At 42.7% G+C, this 24,770-nt stretch overlaps 1 protein-coding gene across 9 annotated transcripts in view; it reads left to right on the top strand.

The window, feature by feature from the left end:
• The window catches only part of als2b (alsin Rho guanine nucleotide exchange factor ALS2 b), a 142,242-nt gene that overhangs the window by 27,355 nt on the left and 90,117 nt on the right, over positions 1-24,770 (top strand). For all 9 annotated transcript variants that reach the window (XM_063051770.1, XM_063051774.1, XM_063051766.1 and 6 more), the window contains 4 exons: positions 5,211-6,521; positions 20,790-20,958; positions 22,585-22,681; positions 23,043-23,120. In XM_063051770.1, coding sequence (XP_062907840.1) covers positions 5,211-6,521; positions 20,790-20,958; positions 22,585-22,681; positions 23,043-23,120 — 1,655 coding nt within the window. The remainder of the gene's footprint in view (positions 1-5,210; positions 6,522-20,789; positions 20,959-22,584; positions 22,682-23,042; positions 23,121-24,770) is intronic.

Below are 24,770 nucleotides of genomic sequence, written 5' to 3'. Positions count from 1 at the left end.
ATGCAGATAGTGGGAGATGAATGAGGAGATTGGAAAAATAGAAGGCAATGTTCGAACTGTGAGATACATTCCTAAGCCTCTCAAGATCTTCTTAAGATCAACCTCTCCAACTGAGTTTATGGTTACCTGCCCAAGATAACAGGGTGGCTGGTCTTCCCAGTGCCACTAAGTAAAGCTTTGGATGCAGCACAAAGCTTCAGCTTGTAGAGCTGTTGCCTCACAACTCCAACAACCGAGATTCAAACCCGACGTCTGGGTCTCTCTGTGTGGAGTTTGTGCATTCTCCCTGTAACTGTGTGTGGGTTTCCTCTGGTGCTTCGGTTGCCTTCTGCAGCCCAAAGATTTGCTCCTAGTAATTTGCTTGCTGTAATTTGCTCCTAGAGTGGCAAAATCTCAGGGAATCCTGGACATGCAGGAATGATAATATGGGATTAGTATAAAAGGATGCTGATGGTCAGCATGGAAATTGTGGCCAGAAGTTTCTGTTTCCATACTGCATGACACTGAGAACATTGCAGCTGCTAAAAATCGAAACACTTTGCTGAACTGGAAGATCATCATCTTGAAATATTAACTGAGTTTTTTTCTCCACAGAAGCAGGCCAACCTGCTGAACATATCGAGCATTTTCTGTTCTTTTAGTAATATATTTAGGAATCACCTCCCTGTTCAAGGATAGCAGAACTCTTCTACAAGTGACAATTGATGCTTCGCCAGATGTTCATTTTATGATTATGATTATGATTATTAGGACATGCAGTCCCCTTTTATTGTCATTTAGTAATGCATGCACTAAAAATGATAAAAATATTTTTCCAGAATGATATCACGAAAACACATGACAAACTGACTTAAAAACTAACAAAAACCACATAATTATAACATAGTTACAACAGTGCAAAGCAATACCGTAATTTGATAAGAACAGGCCATGGCACGGTAAAAGTCTCAGAGTCTCTCGAAAGTCCCATCATCTCACGCAGACGGTAAACCTCCAGCGCCGCCAACTTGCTGATGCAGCATCCCAGAAGCATCCGACCACAGTACGACTCCGAGTCTGTCTGAAAAACTCCAAGCCTCCGACCACCTCTTCGACACCGAGCACTGAGCACCATCTCTGCCGAGCATTTCGACCCCGGCCCCAGCAACAGGCGATACGCAAAGCCGAGGATTTGGGGCTTTCGTCTCCGGAGATTCTCGATCGCACAGTAGCAGTGGCAGCGAAGCAGGCATTTCAGACGTTAATCCAGATGTTCCTCTGCACTTTTTTTGATAAAATATCAGATTTTAAATCTGATATTGCTAGATTTCTGTAACCCAAAAGGTATTAACGATGAGAGACCCGGTGTCAGTCATAATGACAGCAAACAACAGAATATGTTCAAGAGGTTTGGTGATTGATATATGTTTTGATTTTTAAGCTGTCATTTTTATTTGCAGTCTTGGTTATTCCAATATAATTCAAACCAGACTCCCAAATGGCACATTTGACAAATGTAATCTCTTCCAAATCTCTATATCCAAACTCAAATTGACTCTTGCTGATCAATAACTCTGTACTCACTGAACTACATGGGGTCAAAAAGTACAAAACTGCTGGTTAAGCAACAACTGATAAGTAAATTCAGTATTTGCATCCTTCAGTGCTCATGTTCTTAACTATCCCCACCAAACCCTATGACTCTTGTACAGTAAAGCTCCATTTTAAAATCTTATCCAGTGGAATAGTATATTTTTCAGTGAACCTGGAAGTTGAGTCAGTGCAGCAACCAGAGCCACTGTGTGTCACAGGCTGATACATTGGGATTTCTGAATATAGAAACATAGAGAAACATAGAAAACCTACAGCACAATACAGGCCCTTTGGCCCACAAAGCCGTGGCGAACATGTCCTTACTTTAGAACTACCTAGGCTTACCCAGAGCCCTCTATTTTTTTATGCTCCGTGTACCTATCCAGGAGTCTCTTAAAAGACCCTATCATTTCTGCCTCCACCACTGCCGCCAGCAGCCCATTCCCCGCACTCACCACTCTCTGCATAAAAAACTTACCCCGACATCTCCTCTGTACCTACTTCCAAGCACCTTAAAACTATGACCTCTCATGCTAGCCATTTCAGCCCTGGGAAAAAGCCTCTGACTATTCACATGATCAATGCCTCTCATTATCTTGTACATGTCTATCAGGTCACCTCTCATCCTCCGTCGCTCCAAGGCCGAGTTCACTCAACCTGTTCTCATAAGTCATGCTCCCCAATCCAGGCAACATCTTTGTAAATCTCCTCTGCACCCTTTCTATGGTTTCCATGTCCTTCCTGTAGTGAGGTGACCAGAACTGAGCACAGTACTCCAAGTGGGGTCTGACCAGGGTCCGCATTACCTCTTGGCTCTTAAACTCAATCCCATGGTTGATGAAGGCTAATGCACTATATGCCTTCTTAACCACAGAGTCAACCTGCGTAGCAGCTTTGAGTGTCCTATGGACTCGGACCCCAAGATCCTTCTGATCCTCCACACTGCCAAGAGTCTTACCCTTAATGCTATATTTTGCCATCATATTTGACCTACCAAAATGAACCATCTCACACTTATCTGGGTTGAACTCCATGTGCCACTTCTCAGCCCAGTTTTGCATCCTATCAATGTCCCGCTGTGACCTCTGACAGCCCTCCACACTATCCACAACACCCCCAACCTTTGTGTCACCAGCAAATTTACTAACCCATCCCTTTTCTTTTCTTCTTGACTAGATTTACAAACGGCCTTTGTACACCACGGTTCCTGTACCCTACCATCCTTTCCCTGTCTCATTGGAACATACCTAAGCAGAACCCCACACATATATCCCCTGAACATTTGCCACATTTCTTCCGTATGTCTCCCTGAGAACATCTGTTTCCAATTTATGTTTCCAAGTTCCTGCCTGATACCCTTGTATTTTCCCCTTACTCCAATTAAACGTTTCCCTAACTTGTCTGTTCCTATCCCTCTTCAATGCTATGGTAAAGGAGATAGAATTGTGATCACTATCTCCAAAATGCTCTCCCACTGAGAGACCTGACACCAGACCAGGTTCATTTCCCAAAACCAGATCAAGTACAACCTCTCCTCTTGTAGGCTTATCTACATATTGTGTCATTTCCTGAACACACCTAACAAACTCTACCCCATGTAAACCCTTCACTTGAGAGAGATGACAATCAATATTTGGAAAATTAAAATCTCCCATCACAACAATCCTGATATTATTACTCCTTTGCAGAATCTGTAATAATAGCCAGATAGTGAATTATCACACTTTTACTGTATCTGTTTAACTTTCTTCAAATATAAACCCTGCATCCTGTCCCCAATTGCAGACATTAGTGTTCTTCCGCATGGGCCTCGAATGCATCATACTCCCATTGCCTTTGGGATCATACACAATGATGTTAAACAAGATAGGTGTTCATAGTATTACAGCGAAGGTACTAACATGAGCAGAATATTGGCTGACTGGCAGAAGGCAAAAAGTGGGAATAAAGAGGGCTTCGTTGTTTGGCTGCCAGTGATTGGTGGTGGTCTGCAGGGTTCAGTGTTGGGTCTGCTAATTTTCACGTTATGTACTAATGATCTGGATAACAGCATTGGTGGCTTTGTGGCCAAATTTGTGGATAATACAAAGCTAAGTGAAAGATAGGTGGTGCTCAAGAAACAGGAAATCTGCCTGTATAGGTTGGGAGAATGGGCTAAGAAATAGCTGATAAAATACAGCGTAGGAAAGTCATGCATTTTGGTAGAAGGAATAAAGGTGTAGACTATTTATTAAATGGAAAGGGAATTCTGAAATCAGAGGTGCAAAGGGACTTGGAAGTACTCATTCCGGATTCTCTGAAGGTTAATTTGCAGGTTATAAGGAAGGCAAATGCAATGTTAGCATTAATTTTGAGAGGACAAGAATATAAAAGTAAGGATGTAATGTTAAGGCTTTATAAGGTGTTGGTTAGATCACATTGGGGTATTGAGAGCAGTATTGAGCCTCATATATTAAAAAAGGATGGGTTTCATTTCCTAAGTTACAGAGAAAAGTTGAACAAGTTAGGTTTTTATTCTTTGGAGTGTAGAAGGTTGAGGGGGCACTTGATAGAGGTGTTTAAAATTATGAGGGGGATAGATAGAGTTGACGTGGATAGGCTTTTTCCATTGAGAGTGGGGAAGATTCAAACAAGGGTACATGAGTTGAGAGTTAAAGGACAAAAGTTTAGAGGTAACGTGAGGGGGAACTTCTTTACTCAGAGAGTGGTAGCTGTGTGGAATGAGCTTCCAGCAGAAGTGGTTGAGGCAGGTTCGATGTTGTCGTTTAAAGTTAAATTGGATAGATATACGGACAGGAGAGGAATGGAGGGTTATGGGCTGAGTGCAGGCCGGTGGGACTAGGTGAGAGTAAGAGTTTGGCACGGACTAGAAGGGCCGAGATGGCCTGTTTCCATGCTGTAATTGTTATATGGTTATATGATATACTGTACTGGTGTTGAAGAGGGTACAGAGAAAGTTTACGAGAATGATCCAGAGATGAAAGGTTATTATGTGAGGATGCTCTGGGCCAAGGCTTGCTGGAGTTTAGGAGGGTGAGGGGGTATCTCAGTGAAACCAATGAAATATTGAAAGATCTGGATAGAGTAAACGTTGAGAGAAAGTTTCTAGTTGTGGGAAAGTTTAGAAACTGGGGCACAACCTCAGAATGGAAGGTTCCCTGTGCAACAGAGATGAGGAACAATTTCTTTAGCTAGAGGGTGGTAAATTTGTGGAATTCATTTCCACTGACTGCTGTGGAGGCTAAGTCATCGGATGTACTTAAAGCGAAGTTTGATAGGTTCTTGAGTAGTAAAGGCATAAAAGATTCCAGGGAGAAGGCATGAGAATGGGGTTGAGAGAGAATAATAAATCAGCAACGATCAATTGGTGGAAAAGACCTGATGAGCTTAGTGGCCCAATTCTGCTTCTATCGTTTAAGGTCTTGTGGTCTATCATTGCCGTTAGTCAACTAGGTATCATACTGAAGAATTTCTCTATATCCACTTTTGCATCCTATTTAAACATCTTCAAACCCAACCTCCTAAACCCCCTCATCATTTCCTGCTTTAGTTTTGCAAATATTTACCAAGAGCAGTTTTTTTTCTAAATGCAGATTATTTGGATGAACTGATGGCTGAAATTGTTTCTCCCTCTACAGATGGCGAAGTCTACAGTTTTGGGCACTTCCCGTGGAGACCAGACTGTGACAGTAGAGATTCAGCAGTCCCTATGCTGGAGCAGGCATTAGTCGGCCTGCACGTGGTTAATGTGGCCGCTGGAAGTTACCACAGTGGAGCCGTGACCAAGGATGGAGCAGTGTACATGTGGGGAGAGAACTCATCCTGTCAATGTGCAATCGAGAATCAGAGACAGGTCCCCAAGCCCACCCTGGTCCCAATTTCTGACCCTGAATCCAGCCCCCCTGAGCTGACTCAAACAGTGCAGCTGGCCTGCGGAGAGCACCATACGTTGGCTTTGTCGTCGAGGCGGGAGGTCTGGGCCTGGGGGAGCGGCTGCCAGCTGGGACTCATCACTGCGACTTTCCCCGTGGCAAAGCCTCAGAAGCTGGAGCACCTGGCCGGCCGGGTGGTGGTACAGATCGCCTGCGGTGCCCACCACAGCCTGGCGCTAGTTCAGAGACCCTTGCCCCATGAGAAGCAGAACTCTGAAAAGTGCCACCACTGCCACCAGCTGCTGCTGACCATGACTGACAAAGAAGACCATGTGATCATATCAGACAGTCACTACTGCCCCCTGGGTATGGTGCTGTCCGAGTCTGATCCCAAACCTTCTCAGTCAGACCTAGAAAACCACTCCCCTTCTCTCCCTCCCAATCATACCACAGAGTCTCACACCACTGAACTACCTCAGACTGTGCAGCCGGAACACGTCCTCTCTGTTGCCGATCAGATGGAATTGACACAACATCCAGGCAAAACTGAGGATGGCAGTACATCCAATTTACTACTGGAGCCTAACGGAGCCCTGAATAACTCGAAACCCAGGAGCTCTCAGTACCCTGATGAGAAGGCTGTGCAGGAGTACCTCAGAAAACTGTCGGACATTTCCCAGCAGGACAACCCCATGAAAAGCACACACCTTCCATGCTCGCGACACTCACCTTCATTGGAGGATGCCTGTCCCGCCAGTCCTTCATCTGCAGCTCCATCGACGTTTAATAATCTGGTGGTTTCCTGCGCCTCAGTGGTTGGCGAGAGGGTGGCAGCCACTTATGAAGCCCTGTCTCTCAGAAAGGTTGTGAACTACTACTACCAGTCTCCAAGTCTGCCAGAAAGCAGTGGCAGCAGTACAGCAAGCGGTGGGACCCAGCACAAGGAGACGAGGGAGGAGCGGATGAAAAGTGAAGAATGCATGCCCGACAAGAAAAGCTTCAGCTTGGGGGATATCCGAGAGCAAGGGTCAGAGGGCATGTGTCGCCGCTTGTCTCTACCGGGACTCCTATCTCAAGGTACGCACAATTGCAAGTAGGTTTATGGTTCAGTCATGTTGAGGACTGTATCTAAGGAATCATCAAGGTGCAGGTGAAATAGGAGTGATAACATTCAGCATCACAGCAGAAGCAAGTGCAGACTGCAGAGTGATCTTGGGTTCACAGATCAATTGCTCACCCGCCACTTTTAGTCTCACTGACCCATTTGTTGTATATTTCAGTTTCACTCTGTCCCAGGTATTATGTATCACCTCATACCTCTTTATCAGGTACACCTGTTCATTACTGCAAATATCTAATCAGCCGATCGTGGCAGCAACTCAATGCATAAAAGCATGCAGACAAGGTCAAGAGGGTCAGTCGTTGTCCAGATCAAACATCAGAATGGGGGAGAAATGTGATGTAAGTGACTGACCGTGGAATGATTGTTGAAGCTAGACAAGGTCGTTTGAATATCTCAGAATATCTCCTGGGATTTCCACACACATAAGTCTAGATTTTACAGAGAATGGTGCGAAAAACAAAAAAAAACATCCAGTGAGCATAGTTCTATGGGTGAAAACATCTTGTTAATGAGAGAGGTCAGAGGAGAACTGAAAGGCAAGTCTGGCTCAAGCTGACAGGAAGGTGACACTCTCTCAAATAACCATGTAGTACAATAGCGGTATGCAGAAGAGCATCTCTGAACACATTACACATTGAAGCTTAAAGTGGATGGGCTACAACAGCAAAAGACCATGGACATACACCCAGTGGCCACTACCTAATAAAGTGCTAGAATAAGGGACAGTGGCAGTACGGTAGCTACAAAAATTTAAGATGATTTATTGTTTCCTAACTAAGCCATTGTTTTATGCCTGATGTGACTATATGGTGTCTGATGTGAGTTATCTAATTGTTGGGTTCAAGGTGTATTGTGAATGCATTTCATTTCAACAGTCTTACATTTACTGTCTTCTTCCAGCTTAAATGCTGTTTTCTTATTGCTCGTTATTCCTTATTCTTACCCTGTGTGTACAGCTATTATATGGGCTTCTAGGTCATTCGGGTGTCACAGGAATTAGGTGCAGGAATAACCACAAGCTGTCTACAAAAACCTGATACAGTGTCTCATGGCCTGCCTCATTATGGTATATTAGGGTTGGATATTACAAGTGCTGAGGGCCATTCACAGAAATACTAAAACTCTTCAGTATTCAATTCATTCATAACTTTTTTGGCTCCACTGCTCTGTTGGATTGTCTGGCATATGTTGGTCAGTCACTCTGTGAAGAATATCTTGAGATGTCTCAATAGACTTTTAATGGTACTTTGTCTGTTTAGTTCAAAGCACCTTATTGCCAGCAGATTTATCATTTATATACCTCTTTCTTCCTTCATTTCACCCACTGTTTCTCAGTGGAGGTTAACGTATCTCTGGAGAGTCCAACCAGAGGCAAATCATGGCCTTTGTGAATGGCTCAGCCACAAAAAAGAGTACAGTACAAGATAAATACGGGTCCACAATCCTTTATCCGGAATCCTGGGGGCCAGCTACATTTCGGAATTCAGAATTTCTCAGATTTCAGACCCCTCCCCCGCCCGATACCAAAAAATACGTATGCTCAAGGCCCTTATTTAACCTGACTCGGTGCGGATGACTTTAGGACCCAGCGGCGCACCAAACCTACGCACATCCTCCCGTATACTTTAAATCAGCGGTCCCCAACCACCGGGCCGCAAAGCATGTGCTACCAGGCCGTGAGGAAACGATATGAGTCTGCTGCACCTTTCCTCGTTTCCTGTCACGCACTGTTGAACTTGAACGTAGGGTTGCCAACTGTCCCGTATTTGCTGGGCCATCCCTTATACTGGGCTAAATTGGTTTGTTCTGTATTTTCCCCCGCTGAGGTAGAGCTTTCCTATGAAACCTTTCGTGCCAAAATGGCGTGAAGCGAAGAAGCAATTACCATTAATTTATATGGGAAAAATTTTTCAGCATTCCCAGACCCAAAAAATAACCTAACAAATCATACCAAATAACACACAAAACCGAAAATAACACTAACATATAGTGAAAGCAGGAATGATATGATAAATACACAGCCTATATAAAGTAGAAATAATGTATGTACAGTATAGTCGGGAAGATGAAGGCAAAACCAATTTGTGGAAAAAAAGTCGGCACCTACACACATGCGCACATCACATTCTCATGTTACACATGTGCACACAGGTGCCCGTGCAAGGCTTCATAGTCATTGTAATCTTTCCTGTGTAAAGTGTCCCGGGATTTGACTGCTACTTTTGTCCCTTATTTGGGAGTGAGAGAGTTGGCAACCCTAACTGTAAAAGACATGTTGAGGTGAGTTTAGCCCTACTTGAACAACCACCCCCCCCCCCACCCGGTCGGCAGGTCCGCAAGAATATTGACAATATTAAACCAGTCCATGGTGCAAAAAAGGTTGGGGACCCCTGCTTTAAATCATCTCTAGATTACTTATAATACCTAATACAATGTAAATGCTATGTAAGTAGTTGTTATACTGTATTGTTTAGGGAATAATGACAAGAAAAAAAATTATTTCCAACAAAAACATTCAATAAAACGTAAAAATATACAGCTTCAAACGAACTGAATCAAACACATGGTAAATGACTTAAATAAATGTAGAACGTCACTGTCACTATAAAACTTCAGTAACTTGTCTTTCTGTTTATTTAAATCATATACAGTGGTAGTTCCGACACTATTTTCTTCAGTAAAATGCCACAAAGACACACCATGATCAAGCTTCTGCAATAACTCCACTTTCTGCATTATTGACAATAGACAATAGGTGCAGGAGTAGGCCATTCGGCCCTTCAAGCCAGCACCACCATTCACTGTGATCATGGCTGATCATCCACCATCAGTATCCTGTTCCTGCCTTATGCCTATAACCTTTGATTCCGCTATCTTTAAGAGCTCTATCCATCTCTTTTTTGAAAGCATCCAGAGACTTGGCCTCCACAGCCTTCTGGGGCAGAGCATTCCATATATCCACCACTCTCTGGGTGAAAAAGTTTTTCCTCAACTCCGTTCTAAATGGCCTACCCCTAATTCCTAAACTGTGGCCTCTGGTTCTGGACTCACCCATCAGTGGGAACATGCTTCCTGCCTGCAGCGTGTCCAATCCCTTAATAATCTTATATGTTTCAATAAGGTCCCCTCTCAGCCTTCTAAATTTCAGAGTATACAAGCCCAGTCACTCCAATCTTTTGACATATGACAGTCCCGCCATCCCAGGAATTAACCTTGTGAACCTACGCTGCACTCCCTCAATGGCAAGAATGTCCTTCCTCAAATTTGGAGACCAAAACTGCACACAGTACTCCAGGTGTGGTCTCACCAGGGCCCTGTACAGCTGCAGAAGGACCTCTTTGCTCTTATACTCAATTTCCCTTGTTATGAAGGCCAGCATGCCATTAGCTTTCTTCACTGCCTGCTGTACTTGCATGCTTGCTTTCAGTGACCGATGTACAAGAACACCTAGATCTCGTTGTGCTTCCCCTTTTTCCTAACTTGACTCCATTTAGATAATAATCTGCCTTCCCGTTCTTACCACCAAAGTGGATAACCTCACATTTATCCACATTAAACTGCAACTGCCATGCATCTGCCCACTCACCCAGCCTGTCCAAGTCACCCTGCATTCTCATAACATCCTCCTCACATTTCACACTGCCACCCAGCTTTGTGTCATCATCAAATTTGCTAATGTTACTTTTAATTCCCTCATCTAAATCATTAATATATATTGTAAACAGCTGCGGTCCCAGCACTGAACCCTGCGGTACCCCACTGGTCACAGATGCTTCCTTCTCTTTTTCTCATTGTTACCTATAGGGGTATCTGCAGCTCTTTTTGACATTTTCACAGTGAAATTAAACACAAAATATCAGTGAACTGCAAATGCATGTGTAACCAGTACGAGCGCTGAGCCACAACTGACGTCTGGCGGCCTCTGCTAGTGCTGCCACGTCACTCCTGAATGACGTCAGCTGTTGGAGAAAAAAACTTCAGTTTTCGGAGCTTTTTGGATTTCAGAGTTTCGGATAAAGGAATGTGCACCTGTAGTACAAAGTCATCAATGATAAGTGACGCAGTAAAGAGGAGAATAGGCACTTATGACGCCACCAACATGAATCTGGGAAAACTCCCAGAACTAGAATCAAGCAAGCCACAGAGTAGTTATGGAGTTTTCTGAAAGGAGAGGAGTAAACAACTTTAGTATTAATATCAGAGGTACAAAAAGAGGCAAGATCTTGCAATTTATATTGAAGGGAGAAAGTTGCATATTAGAGTGCAGTATCTTTGTCATAGTGGTGCTACATACTAGCAGCTCTAGGAAATGGAGAGCAGGTCAGATGAATGGGTGGCTAAAGAGATAGCATGTTGGTGCCAAAGTTTTAGACTTCTGGATCACTGGGAGTGTTTCTGGGAAGGAGGGACTAATACAACCTGTGGCTCAAGAGCAATCTATCCGACTTGCCTGTCCTTGAGTTGAGGTTTGCAAGTGCATTTAGGAAGATGAAGTTAATCTGCAGCTTAATGTGAAAAAGACTAAGGAGCTGGTGGGTAGACCTGAGGAGAGCTAAGGTACCGGTGACCCCTGTTTCCATCCAGGGGGTCAGTGCGGACATGGTGGAGGATTACAAATACCTGGGGATACGAATTGACAATAAACTGGACTGGTCAAACAACACTGAGGCTGTCTACATGAAGGGTCAGAGCCGTCTCTATTTCCTGAGGAGACTGAGGTCCTTTAACATCTGCCGGACGATGCTGAGGATGTTCTACGAGTCTGTGGTGGCCAGTGCTATCATGTTTGCTGTTGTGTGCTGGGGCAGCAGGCTGAGGGTAGCAGACACCAACAGAATCAACAAACTCATTCGTAAGGCCAGTGATGTTGTGGGGATGGAACTGGACTCTCTGACGGTGGTGTCTGAAAAGAGGATGCTGTCCAAGTTGCATGCCATCTTGGACAATGTCTCCCATCCACTACATAATGTACTGGTTGGGCACAGGAGTACATTCAGCCAGAGACTCATTCCACCGAGATGCAACGCAGAGCGTCATAGGAAGTCATTCCTACCTGTGGCTATCAAACTTTACAACTCCTCCCTTGGAGGGTCAGACACCCTGAGCCAATAGGCTGGTCCTGGACTTATTTCCTGGCATAATTTACATATTACGATCTTTAACTATTTATGGTTCTATTACTATTTATTATTGTGCAACTGTAACGTAATCCAATTTCCCTCGGGATCAATAAAATATGACTATGACTATGAGGTACAGTAGATGTGCAATGTATGGAGGTGAGGAAGTGTTTACGGTCAAACATAGGAGGAAAACTAAGTCAGTCCAATAAGGCATCCGTTAGTCTTGCGAGACCCATGGATCTGCGCCTGGAAAGTTTTCACTCTCCAGGGCGCAGGCCTGGGCAAGGTTGTATGGAAGACCAACAGTTGCCCATGCTGCAAGTCTCTCCTCTCCACGACACCATGTTGTCCAAGTGAAGGGCATTAGGACCCATACAGCTTGGCACCAGTGTCGTTGCAGAGCAATGTGTGATTAAGTGCCTTGCTCAAGGACACAACATGCTGTCTCGGCTGGGGCTCGAACTCACGACCTTCAGGTCACTAGTCCAATGCCTTAACCACTTGGCCACATGCCCACACTAGTCAGTCCAATACATTCAGGATAAATCTAGCTTGCATTGACTTTAATGCACAGTTCTGAATAGTAAAGCAGCTGAATTTGGAATATCAAATGGCACATGGGAATGGTAGTTCACTGTCTGATACTTTCACAGAGACTTGTTTGAAAAAAGGGCAGTGTCGGAGCTCAACCTTTCAAAGTGTAGAATCTTCAGGTGTGCTGTGAGGGATGAAAAAGAGAAGTTCTTTACTACAGCAAAAAAGGAAGTTGTTCAAAGGTTCCTTTATTTTCGAAGTATGTATGCAGTACACAACTCTGAGATTCATCGTCTCCAGATAGCCACGAAACAAAGAAAACCATGGCAGTCGTTTAAAGAGGAACAGCAAACCTATCCCCACCGCACAAAAAAAGAATGGCAACACAGTCATCAACCCCCTCCCCCCACAAAAAAACTAACAAAATACAAGAACATCGACCCCCCCAAACCCCCTCCCCCACTCAAAACGCAATAAGAACATTGATCCTCTTCCCCCACACAAAAATGAGAAAGAACAGGCAAAAACACAGAATATAAAAAGCATAAGACTGAAGAAGTCCATAGTTCAATCCATAAATGTAGAACTTGGTATCTTGATATCTCTTCAAGTAAGGCCACAGGCTCCTGAAAGTCAGTTTAAGGTAGAATAGCAGATGTACAAGCAAATCCCAGGAGGTGCAAGATTACTGGTCTTACATTAGTTGGCAATTTCAACTTGCCCATTTTAATGTGAAAGACATGGAGGGGATTGGATTTCTAAAGCTGTGTCCAGGAGAACGTTTTAAGCCAGTGTACTGATAGATCCTGGACCTGACCTAATTTTAGGGGATGTAATTAGGCAAGTGATTGGATCTTTTGGAGATACTGCTTATACTCTAAATTTCAACGTAGCAAAGAAAAAGGCAGGAAGTTAAGGTCCTGAATTGGGGAAAGAGAGATTTCAGTACCATATGACAGGACCTGGCAAAAATAGATCGGAAGCAGGTAAATTTGCATAAAGTAATGGGAGTTTGGTGTCAGTGTGTTCCCATGAGAGCAGGAACTAATCAAACAACTATGGATGTTAAAGGACATCAACATTAGATAAAGAAAACAAAAAGAAGTATATGACAAGTAGAGAGAACTGAGAATTGTGGAAGCCCGTAAGAATTTGGAATGTATAGGGGGTAATTAAAGAAATTAGGATGGCATCGGGGACATGAAATCATGAGTAGATACAATTTAAAAAAACTCCAGGCATTTTATAAACATTTTAAGAGCAAGAAGGTACCTAGAGAAAAAATAGGGCCTATTACAGACACCAGCAAGCTGTATGTGGAGCCAGAGTATTTAGTCACAGTCTTAAATTAATACTTTCCATCTCAATTTGGAAAGGAGTTAAGCACTATAATTGGAGAATTCAGAAGGGGGATTCTAGAACAAGTCATCATTAAAACGGTAGTATTAGGTGTTGTAGTTGGCCTAAAAGTTAGTAACTACTATTGCCAAGGCCGCATGAAACATAAACCAAGGTGCTTTAATGGGCAAGGGAGGATATTGCTTTGGGTCTGACAGATTTTCAAAATCTTCACTGGCCACATGACTGGAGGATAGCAAATATGATACTCTTTGTAGGGATAAGCCAGGTAAATATAGACTTGAGTCTAATGTTAATTATAGGGAGTTACTGAAAAGAATGAGGGGGATAGGATTAATCTACACTTAAGTGAGGATTACACAAAAGTGAGGATTAGTCAGAGATACCCAACGTGGCATTGTTGGGGGGGGAGGGTTGGAGATGGTGCCTAATTAACTTGACTTCAGTTTTCAAAGATGTAATAGAATGTGGTGGAGAGGAGCTGCAGTTGATCTGATCCACATGAACTTCAGCAAGGCTATTGACAAGGTCTCACCTCAACTCTGAACTGATTCCACAACCAGTGGACTCACTTCCAAAGACTCTACAACTCATGTTCTCCGTGTTTATTATTGTTGTTAGGTTTTCTTGGATTTACACAGATTGTCTTATTTTGCTCATGAGTTGTTTGTCAGTCTTTGTGTGTAGTTTTTCATTGATTCTGTTGTACTTCTTTGTTCTACTATGAGTGCCTGCAAGAAAATGAATCTCCAGGTAGTATATCGTGACTTACATCTACTTTGATAATAAATTCACTTTGACCTTTTTTAAACTTTTGAGAGACTTCTCATATGGGCTAGAGTCCTTGGGATCCCAAGGCAATTTTGATTTTAATCAATTTTGTGATAGGAAACAGAGGGTTCACCCTGAGTCATGGGCTTCCTATTACAAAAAATAACCCTCCTACATCGCCCTCTGCTTCCTATCACAAAGTTGAATATAATCGAAATTGCCTTTACTAATAGACAGTCTATTTGAATGGTTTGGATGGGAATGTAGGAGGTATGACTAGTAGGTTTTCAGGTGGCAAGAAATTGATAGTCATTGATAATGAGAAAAGCTCATAATGAATGGACAAGTTGATAAAAAGAGAAAAGTCACAGCATATGGAACTTAATCTTAATAAGTTGGAGGTGATTTGTCTTGGGAGAAATAATAGGGTTATAATGTATGTAACGCCCTGATAAAGGTTTGACTGCTAATGTAACGGTCTTTCTGTCAAAGTAGTGTTTGGGTTATGGTCAGAGATAGCAGGTACTTTGGAATGTGAGCCATCCAATTGGGGGAGTGGGTTTTTTTGTGTGCCTGATGTCAGTGTGAGCTGGGGTCTTGGTTTGGTGGGAGATGAAGAGAGAAGACGCCGGAGAGAACCAGTCGTAGGATTTGAACCCAGTGGGGGACCGTGACTTGATGGAGCAAGCGAAGGTCTACTCAGGATCGGTGAATGTGACTTTTGGAAGAGTTGAGCTCCAACTTGTGCACTGTTTAATTGTAATGGGCCCTTTTTGTTTTTTTTTTCTTTACTATCCCTTTAGTTAAGTTACCATTCATAAATATAATTCCTTCAATGGTATGCCATGTGCTGTCTGTGATTTCTTGGCACCGAGTTGTACCAGGTAGCAAATTACACAGCATCCACACAAACCAGGGTTTGGGGTGAGTGAGCCATTCCAATCTCACGGATTTGGCGGGACTGGAGTGTGTATACCCTAGACTCACACAGTCCAAGGAAACCTGGGTTTCAGGTACACAGTGAAAGTTAGGGTTCTGAACTTGAAATCTCCCCCCATTACAAACACTAGATACTTGCCTTGAACTAGGGCATAGATTAGGGCACAGAGGTTATGGTACAAATTGATAAAATATTGCATAGGCCATAGCTACAGTACTGTGTGCAGTGCTAGTCACTACACCTTCTGGAAGATACGATTGCCCTGAAAAAGTGCTCAGGACATTTTGCCTGGCCCAAGGCATTTGAGTTCAGAAAGGAAATTGGATTTAACCATCTTGGAGTAGAGAAGCTAAGGGGGACTCAGAATTACTGCAAGTGTATGAAATTATGAGAGGCATAGGTAGGGTAAGCAGAGATTTTTTTTTCCCCATAACAGAATTTATGGAGGGCAAGACTGGAGGGCAAAGATTTAGGGCAGATTTAAAGAAGATTTTTTTCCATCCAGAGAGTGGTTAGAATCTAGAATGCGGGCCTGAATGGTTGATGGAAGCAGGAACGATCATTCTTTTTACGAAATATCAGGACAAGCATTTGAAATGCCCAGCCTTAGAAGACTCCGGGCCAAGTACTGGAGAATAGGATTAGTGTAGTTGGTTACTTGACTATCAGCCTGGCAATGATGGGCCACACTTTCTCGCGCTTATGATGGGCCAGAGAGCTTGTTTCAGTGCTGTGTGACTCGAAGTGAAGTCACTACTACAGACCTTCATTCTCAACTAATTTTAGTAGTACATGTCAATATTTTCCAACTCCAGCTCAAGTTCAAGTTCAATTTTACTGTAATCTGACTGTACCTATGTACAACAATACAATACACCTACAATACATAAATCAGGCATAGCTCATAAAACAAAATATTACCACAAATAATTTAATACAATATAATTCAAAATGTCTGTGATGTCCACAGCACAGGAAAATGGTAAACAGTATAGTTAACCACTCGCTGTCCTAGTGATGAGACCTTGGTGTTGGTAAGGTATTCAATAGTCTCACAGCCTGAGGGAAGAAGCTGCTACCCAGTCTGGCAGTGCGAGTCCTGATACTCCTATTCTTCCTTCCTGACTGTAATGGGTCAAAGAGATTGTGCACAAGAGAAAATTTGCAGATGCTGGGAATCCAAGCAACACACACAAAATGCTGAAGGAACTCAGCAGACCAGGCAGCATCTATTGAAAAGAGTACAGTCGAAGGTTTCAGCCCAAAGAGTTGACTTTGGCTCCCAGTCTTCACATCTGAATATGTATTGTGCATTTAATTTGGAGTGCAGCACTGAACAGTGGGTTCCTAAAAGCTGTGAACCTTATTCCAAACAATTTTGATTAACACTACGTCCACACTACACCGGATAATTTTGAAAACGCCGGTTTCGAGTAAAAACGACAGGTGTCCACACTAAGCGTTTTTCAAAATACCTCTGTCCACATTAGATGGATATTTGGGCGAATCTCCTACTGGGCATGTGCAGGACACACAGAAAACAAGCGAAGAGGAAACGGTATACTTGGTGCGCATTTGTCTAGTTACAGACTAGAAAAATTTAAAAGGAATTGCTCTTGGCTCTCGCGCAGGAGGACTTAAAACTAAAAAAAAACACAAATACTGGAGCGTAAGGAGGCAACCGACAGGGAGTTTACGGACAGTATGACCCGGCTGACGACGGACATTGAAAAACTGACTAACTCTGTTGCATTAATAAAGCACCTTGTTAAATGTATAAAGCATGTCTGCATCAGTGTTATCTTGTATTTCCATACAATGTTACATTAGGCTGTTACACATCTATTGTCAGAGAAGTACTTGCATAAATAAGTAAACCACCTTCATACAAGCAAAGACAGAAAACAGGGCAAAGTGCGTATACTTATTTATTCAGTAAGCTATGGGTCAAAGTATTTGGTGAGTATATTTCTAACTCTTCTGGCTTCAGTCTCATTGCCGTCTGTTCTGAAATTGTTAGGTTATGTGGGGGGGTTGCGTTCAAGAAAACAACGAAATGCCGCGATGTGGCCATCTGTTCCGGCACGCCATGACAGTGTTTTTAAATAGTCAAAAAAACTCACTTTACAATTTAACTCTCCCGCTGTTCACACCAACTGCGTGTTATAACAGCCGTATGGCAGTGCTTGCGCAGTACCAAGCAAAAGCAGCAAAAGCATTGTTGTGGTGTTGTCATGACAGCGTTTTTAAATCCCTCCATTTACCCCATACATGCTACAATGGATATTGAGTGTTTTCAGATTTATTCACTCTGGAGACCGTTTCTGAAAATCTCCGTTGTCGGGGGATGAAAACGCCGTTTTAGTGTGGACAGAGGGTCAAAACGAAGAGAAAAAGCTTCATTTTCAAAATTATCTGGCGTAGTGTGGATGTAGCCTAAAATTAATTTGGATGTCTGTGGTTGGGAGGTGAATCAGCAGGTGTGAAGGTTGTATGTAGTTTCAAAGAAAGCATTGTTCATGCATTGTAAATATGGGGTTGTCCTTTGATGTTTGGCACGTATAATATTGAGGCCCAAGTTAGGCCAGCAAGATTTTTTGACTGAAACCGTCTCCATACGATGCCTCCTGTACCTTGTTTTGTCAAGTAAAGAAACTGCTTTGAATCTACCAGTAATTTTCTCTGGCAATTTCATTCACACAACAACAATAGGGATTCTCAACAATGCTCTGGGTGCCCCGAGTAAATGTCACAAATAGGGAGGGAAGGAGACCCTAGTGATTCGCTTGGCAGTTTTTACTACTCTCTGTAGGGTCTTGTAGTCTGATGCCTTGCAGTTTCCATAGCAAACAATGACGTAGCCAGATAGGATACCCTCGATGGTGTACCTGTAAAAAGTTGTTAGAATGGGGGCGGGAGGCTTTGCAACCACTTGGTCTCCTCAGGAAGTGTAGATGTTGCTGTGCCTTCTTGACTAATGAGGAGGTGTCATGGGTCCATGTTAGATCGTCTGTTATGTGCACACCAAGGAACTTTGTGCTCTTCACTCTCTCCATGGCAGAGCCATTGATAATGGAGAGATGTCAACTTGCACTTTTCAAGAAGTCCACAATCATCTCTTTTGTTTTGTCCACATTGAGACTAAGGCTGTTGTTCTCAGACCGTTTGGCAAGAATCTCTACCTACATCAGTATGCTGACTTACCAATGCTGCTGCTGAGTGGATCTGGTAGTGCAGTTGTGAGTCAGCACCAGGGGCACCAGTGCTCAGCATGATGGAGCCTGAGCTGTTTCTGCCAACTTGGACTGACTGGGATCTTTCTGTCAAGAAGTCCAAGATCCAGCTGCAGAGCAGGATGTTGAGTCCCGTAGAGGACAGTTTACCCATCAGCCTTTGATAGATGTTCATATTAAACACTTTAGCTGAAGTTGACAAACAACATCCTGGTGTTTGAGGCTTCGTCCTCTAGCTGGCACAGGACGGAGTGGAGGGCCGAGACTATGGCATCATCAGTGGACCATTCTGTGTGGTAGGCAAGCTGGAAAGGGTCCAATGTAGCCGGAAGGTGGAATTTTATATGATCCATAACCAGTCGCTCAAACCACTTCATGATTGTTGAGAATAGTGACAATAAGCAGTAATCGTTTAGGCCAGTTACAGTCGCTCCCTTGGGCGATGATGATGATGAATGATGATGTCTACCTTGAAGCCTGTAGGGACAGTGGACTGTTGCAAAGAGATGTTAAAGATGTCCGTTAAGACCTCCATTAGCTGAGCCGCACAATCCCTCAGCACATGACCAGGCATGTTGTCCTGCCCCGTGGCTTTTAGTGGGTTTACCCTGGTTAGGAAGCACCTCCGCTCAGCTCCGGCCAGACAGAGTACCAATTCCTCAGGGGAAGAGGAGGTTTTCCTCACTGTCCATCATTCATTGCATTAAATCATGCATTCAGCCTATCAGGAAGGGAGATGTCACTGCCACTGGCGTGCAGGGTGGACTTGTAAACTTTTATGATTTGTACTTTGCCATATGTGCCTGGTGTTGCAAAGGTGGCTGTAAATTTTCTGTTGGACTTCGGCCACATTCCACCGAGATACAACACTGGGCGGCACGGGAGGTCGTTCCTGCCTGTGGCCATCGAACTTGCAGCTCCTCCCATGGAGGGTCAGACACCCTGAGCCAATAGACTGGTCGTGGACTTATTTTCCATCTGGCACAGTTTACATTTTGTTGTTTGATTGTTTGTGGTTTTTGTATTGCTATATTTACGCTCTATTCTTGGTTGGTGCGGCCGTAACGAAACCCAATTTCCCTCAGGATCAATAAAGTATATCTATCTAAGTACTCTTGCTCTGCCTTTCTGATGGCATGGGAGAGTGCGGGTCTTACTGACTTTAGAGTCGTCTTATCCCATGATCTGAAGGCAGCGTCTCAAACCCGAACAGCAGTCTCATAGCTCTCTGGGCCATAATCACTTCATCTCAGTATAATTGCTATATTCTAAAGTAATTTAACAGATGCTCTGGAGGCCCTGTACTTTTCATCCTACATTCATAAACTCATCCAAAACTTTGTTGCTTGTATCCTGTCTCATACCAGGCTCTTGTTCATCAATAATGATTTCTAAAGCATCTTGTGACTTACTTTTATAATATCTCCTAACTTTGCCCAGCCCTACAAATGCTTCTGATCTTTTCCACCTCATAAATCAGTGACGTGAAGGACAGATGCTCATGTCTTTGCTCATGGCAACTTGAAGGAACTTTAACTGCAGCCACTGGCCTTTTTGCAAACTCCTGTCTCACATATGATGGTCATATCTCTGGCTGTGTTGTCCTTGTGATCTGGAGTTAATCACCTTAAATCCATTTCTTTCCCATCTAGTTTATAACCTCTTTATTTGAGTGTAACAACCAGTTTTGTCCAAATATATATCTGTGAAGCATATTGCAATTTTTCTGCATCACATCAATAGAATTGATAGTTCACCATGCTGAGCATTCTTAATAGTGTTCTAAGTGAGCGTGCAGCTTACAGAATAAAACTCTGCCATAACGTTACACTTGTTGGTAACATAATTCAGCCCCACTGATGGACAGTCAGCATGTGAAGGGAATTGTGCTACACTGAAGAATGATCATGTTGGGTTGTTACAGAAGGGACATAGCTATGATGGGATGGGGAAAACAGGTGGACTGTTCACCTATTAGGTACTGTACAATGAACTACCATCAGCCTGTTAGGATATGTATACTGCTACAAACAAGATGATAGGGTGAAATATTTCAGAATGCCTGTTTAGTTCAGAGTATATTTATCTGGACATTGGATTGGGAAAGGAAGACTCTATATACTAGAGATGGAAGTTGGACTATGGGACTTAAACTAAGCAAAATATCTGGATTAAAGTCACAAATATACTTGGACAATATTGAAGTTGCCAGGTAATGAATGGTCCTCGACTCGTTTGCTTCATTGTATCTTTTCCTTCCAGTTTCACCCAGGCTTCTCAGAAAAGCAGGACATGGCAGAATCAAACGAGTGAGCCTAACTCCTACGCCAGGAACCGACACTGATACAAACCTTCCTTCCTTACAGACCGAGCTATGGAGCTGGGGACGAGGTAAAGAGGGCCAGCTGGGTCATGGAGATGTGCTTCCCAGGTATTACAAATCTCAAAGCTTTCTGGTATTGATGCATCCCAAAAACATCACATTCAGATTTCCGCCAAATTCAATGATGACTTAGTTTAATGGAGGTGAAATGTATATTTTTAATTTGCTACTGAGGTCAAGAAAGAAACCACAATAAGTTTGAGGGAAGGGAGCCAAAACTGTTAAGAGCGTTAATGGAGTGGGAAAACTGACAGAGCTCAGCTAGGGAAATTTCAGGGTGTCCAATTTGGACTGAAGAAAGTATTTCCCAAACGGTCAGAAATCAGAAACACATACAGAAAGAGGCCATTTGGCCCTTTGGGTTCATGATGGTTCAAAGCAGTTTGTGCCACTCCTCTTGTATCTTCTTAAAGCTTGTTTGAATCCTAAACATTTTCTGTATAACCTTTTTTTTTCCTTGATCTACTTTTGGTCAATTGTCTTTTGTCATTATATTCAAATATTCATGACTCCGAAAGAGGCTATTCAGACCAGTGCAGTGTGCCACTCAAGAATTACTCAGTGTAACCCCACTTTCCAGCACTGTGTTTGTAAAATTGCAGGCTCGAGCATCCAGGCACTTTTTAAATGTGACTGTGCTTGGACTTGCCATCCTTTTAAGTCATGACTTCCAGACCTCTACCACCCCTCTGGTTGAAAATATTTTCCTTATATACTCTCTAGTTCTTATTCCACTAATGCCTCCTGGGTTTTGACCCTTCTGCTCAGGGAAATTATTCTTCTAATTATTGTAGGGCTCATAATTTTATGCCTCTCAACTGAGTTCCCTCTGAGCCTCCATTGCCCTGAAGCATATGATCCTAGTTTATCCCATCCTTCCTTATAGCTCCAGTTTTCCAGCTCTGGTACTTGCACAATTCCAACCCTCTCCAGTGTGGTCATATTTTGGTATTTTGGTTGTACTGCAGTAACTAGAGGTGGATGAAGTATTCAACCTGTGGTTCAACTACAGTTGTATCCAGTTCTACCATAGTTTCCTTGTTCTTATATTCTGTAGTCAATTATGCAATTTTAATCAATTTATTGACCCATCATGCTGTTTCTGTTGGGATACATGTCAAGGCCCCTCTGTTCTTACACACTTCTCATTACCCTCCCATTTTTGTTTTTTTTTTAGCTACGTATCCCCTTGCTATGTTACACTTTCCAGAGTGCATTACCTAACTCTTCTCTGGATTAAATTTAATTTTCCAGTGTCCCCACTCCCTCCAATTGACTAGATCATCATTTTTTCTTGCCATCCAAAGATTTCCTCTTATGCTCAATGGCATAGCCAGTTTTTTATGCCATTTGCAGATTTCTTTTAGGTTATCTACATTTAGATCTATTTTAAAAATATATATATTACAAAAAGGGCTAGTATTAACGAATAATTTAGACCAGCATTCGACCTGCATTCCTTAGCCCAAGTACCCTGGCCAGTTATAAAATTTGTGAATGCCCTGTTTGAGTCTGCTCACATAACTCTGACCAGGGATGAGGCTGCATTGTGAGGGGTATTTAGTTACCGTGACTCAACAACCAATCTAGGATCACTAACTAGTAATGATTAGTATTGAATGACATGAATGCTGCTTACCCATGTGCTGAACAAAATTTTAATACTGTTCCTAGGCTTCAACCCTTGTGCATCAAGAGTCTGAACAATAAAGAAGTTGTCCAAGTAGTTGCTGGCGCATATCACTCACTGGCCTTAACTGCCAGGTCACAGGTAAGACCCAAGCAAACTTGTGCTTCTTTTCCACAATACATGTTCAATAAACAGGAGATCCTGGAAGATTGAATGTTCTGGAGATCACAAATAGAAATTGAAACAAAAATTCCTCCATTCCCATGCCACAAATTCAGCACGGGCACAGAATGCACGAAAGAGTCCACATGATCAAAGTCTGGGAGCGATAGGACAGAAGGGCATACCGGTGGTATGGTAAGATTTTGTTTTCCACCCATTGGTTTCAAGAGCACAGATCTCAATGGCCTCCCTTTTCGAAAGCTAATTTATCATATGTACTGGTATAAGCATATAATGGATAAAATTGATGTATCTGTTGACTCCAAATTTCTTCCCACAGGTCTATTCATGGGGCAGTAATACTTCTGGACAACTTGGCCACACAGAGTCACCAACTGTTGTCCCTCGTCTTGTCAAGGTACAGGATACCTAACTTTAATACAATTTTAAAAATACTCAGTTATAAAGCTATGCATAGAAACTACTAACATAGGTGAACCAGGTAAACCATCGTCCTCCTACTTTGAGGATCACCTTGTTCAATACACAAGAAGCAAGTTACACAGAGATCACAAAAGGCCCCGAAATAAGCATTAGACAGTTTTGAATCAGTTGACTTTAATAGATATTGGACAAGAGAAAGTAATATCAGTCAGAGTTATACTTCCTCAACTGGAAAGTTCATGTGCAGATGTTGGGGAAGGAAGATCAGACTTTGCTTCTGCTCTCACCTGTCAGAATTGACCAAGCTTCCAAAGCTGACCACCTTGTTCCCAGAGGATTAACTGTTGGTATCCATGAAACTTCACTCAACAAAATCAACTCCTTAAGGAAAGAAAAATCAGGAGCACATTGAAAGGGAAAATATTTTCATTGTCTTATTACTCTGGGAAATACAAGAGCGGTTGAAAGACTTGACCCAAGTAAGTATCCAGGGAAGAGATTATTCCAGAATATGATGATACTTGAGGAGATTAGTGAGGCAAGAACTATTAAGCATGAAGGTGTATTAATTGGTCGGGAGTTTAACTGAAAACTTGTTTTCAACTTCAAGGCTCATTTTAAAAAGACTATTTGCATTGACAATCTGCACAAGTTGTGGAAACATCTTTGACCCGGTTGGTTTTAACTTTACAAAACAAAACTCCTCAGGATAATGTAAACAATTTATAGGAAGGTTCTGTGAATGTGTCAGTGCTCTAGAGGCTCTCTCTAGACTGTGGAGATTGTGGAGATTTAGGCACTGGATAAAACATAAAACAAGAACAACAGGTTCTCTGAAAATAATAAACTAGTTACTTTTTTATTGAAAGTTCAGCATCTGTCATTGTTATCAACTTTGTATTTTTAGACTAATTTCAAATTTAAGCTCCCACTGAATGGGTTGTAAACTAAGTGATGTATGAACTGGTTAGTTGAGGAATTAACATTAGGCAGAATTTTGTAAGGCCAGATATGGTGGTAGTCTGACACCACATCTGATAAACAGTCTCTTTGCGAGTTCAGCATTCCCTCAGTTGTACGCCGTAAGTACTTAAGACTTCAGCCTCAATTCCAAACTCAGAAGCTTGAACTTACCCGTCTTCTAACTCAAGATACAAGAGAGAAAGGACACGGGCATATTCATAGCTTCAGTTGTCTAAACCTCATCCTTCGATTGCCAAATGATCCAAAAAAATACACCCAGTATCCTTCCTCTTACTTACACTACTAATCTCATAAATCAGCTGTTGGTCCGTAGTTTTCAATGTTTAGGCATTTCAAGTGTTTGTCTAGACATTTCCTAAATACTGTGACTCTCCTTCCACCACTCCCTTAAGCAATGCCTTCCAGTTCCTCACCACTCTCATCAGATCCCCTCTGGATCTCTTTTCCATTATCTTAAGTCTGTGTTCTCCAGTTTCATTCACTTCTGAGAAGGGCAAAAATTCCCGTGGTCTACCCTGTCTGTACCCCTCACCACTTCACAAGCAAACTGCTGATAACTTTTCCAGTACTCCATTGGGTGTGTGGGCACGTGGCCAAGTGGTTAAGGCAATGGACTAGCGAACTGAAGGTCGTAAGTTCG

The sequence above is a fragment of the Mobula hypostoma genome, chromosome 6, assembly GCF_963921235.1.
Source record: "Mobula hypostoma chromosome 6, sMobHyp1.1, whole genome shotgun sequence".
Lineage (NCBI taxonomy): Eukaryota > Metazoa > Chordata > Chondrichthyes > Myliobatiformes > Myliobatidae > Mobula > Mobula hypostoma.
This window is presented reverse-complemented; position numbering and strand designations above follow the sequence as displayed.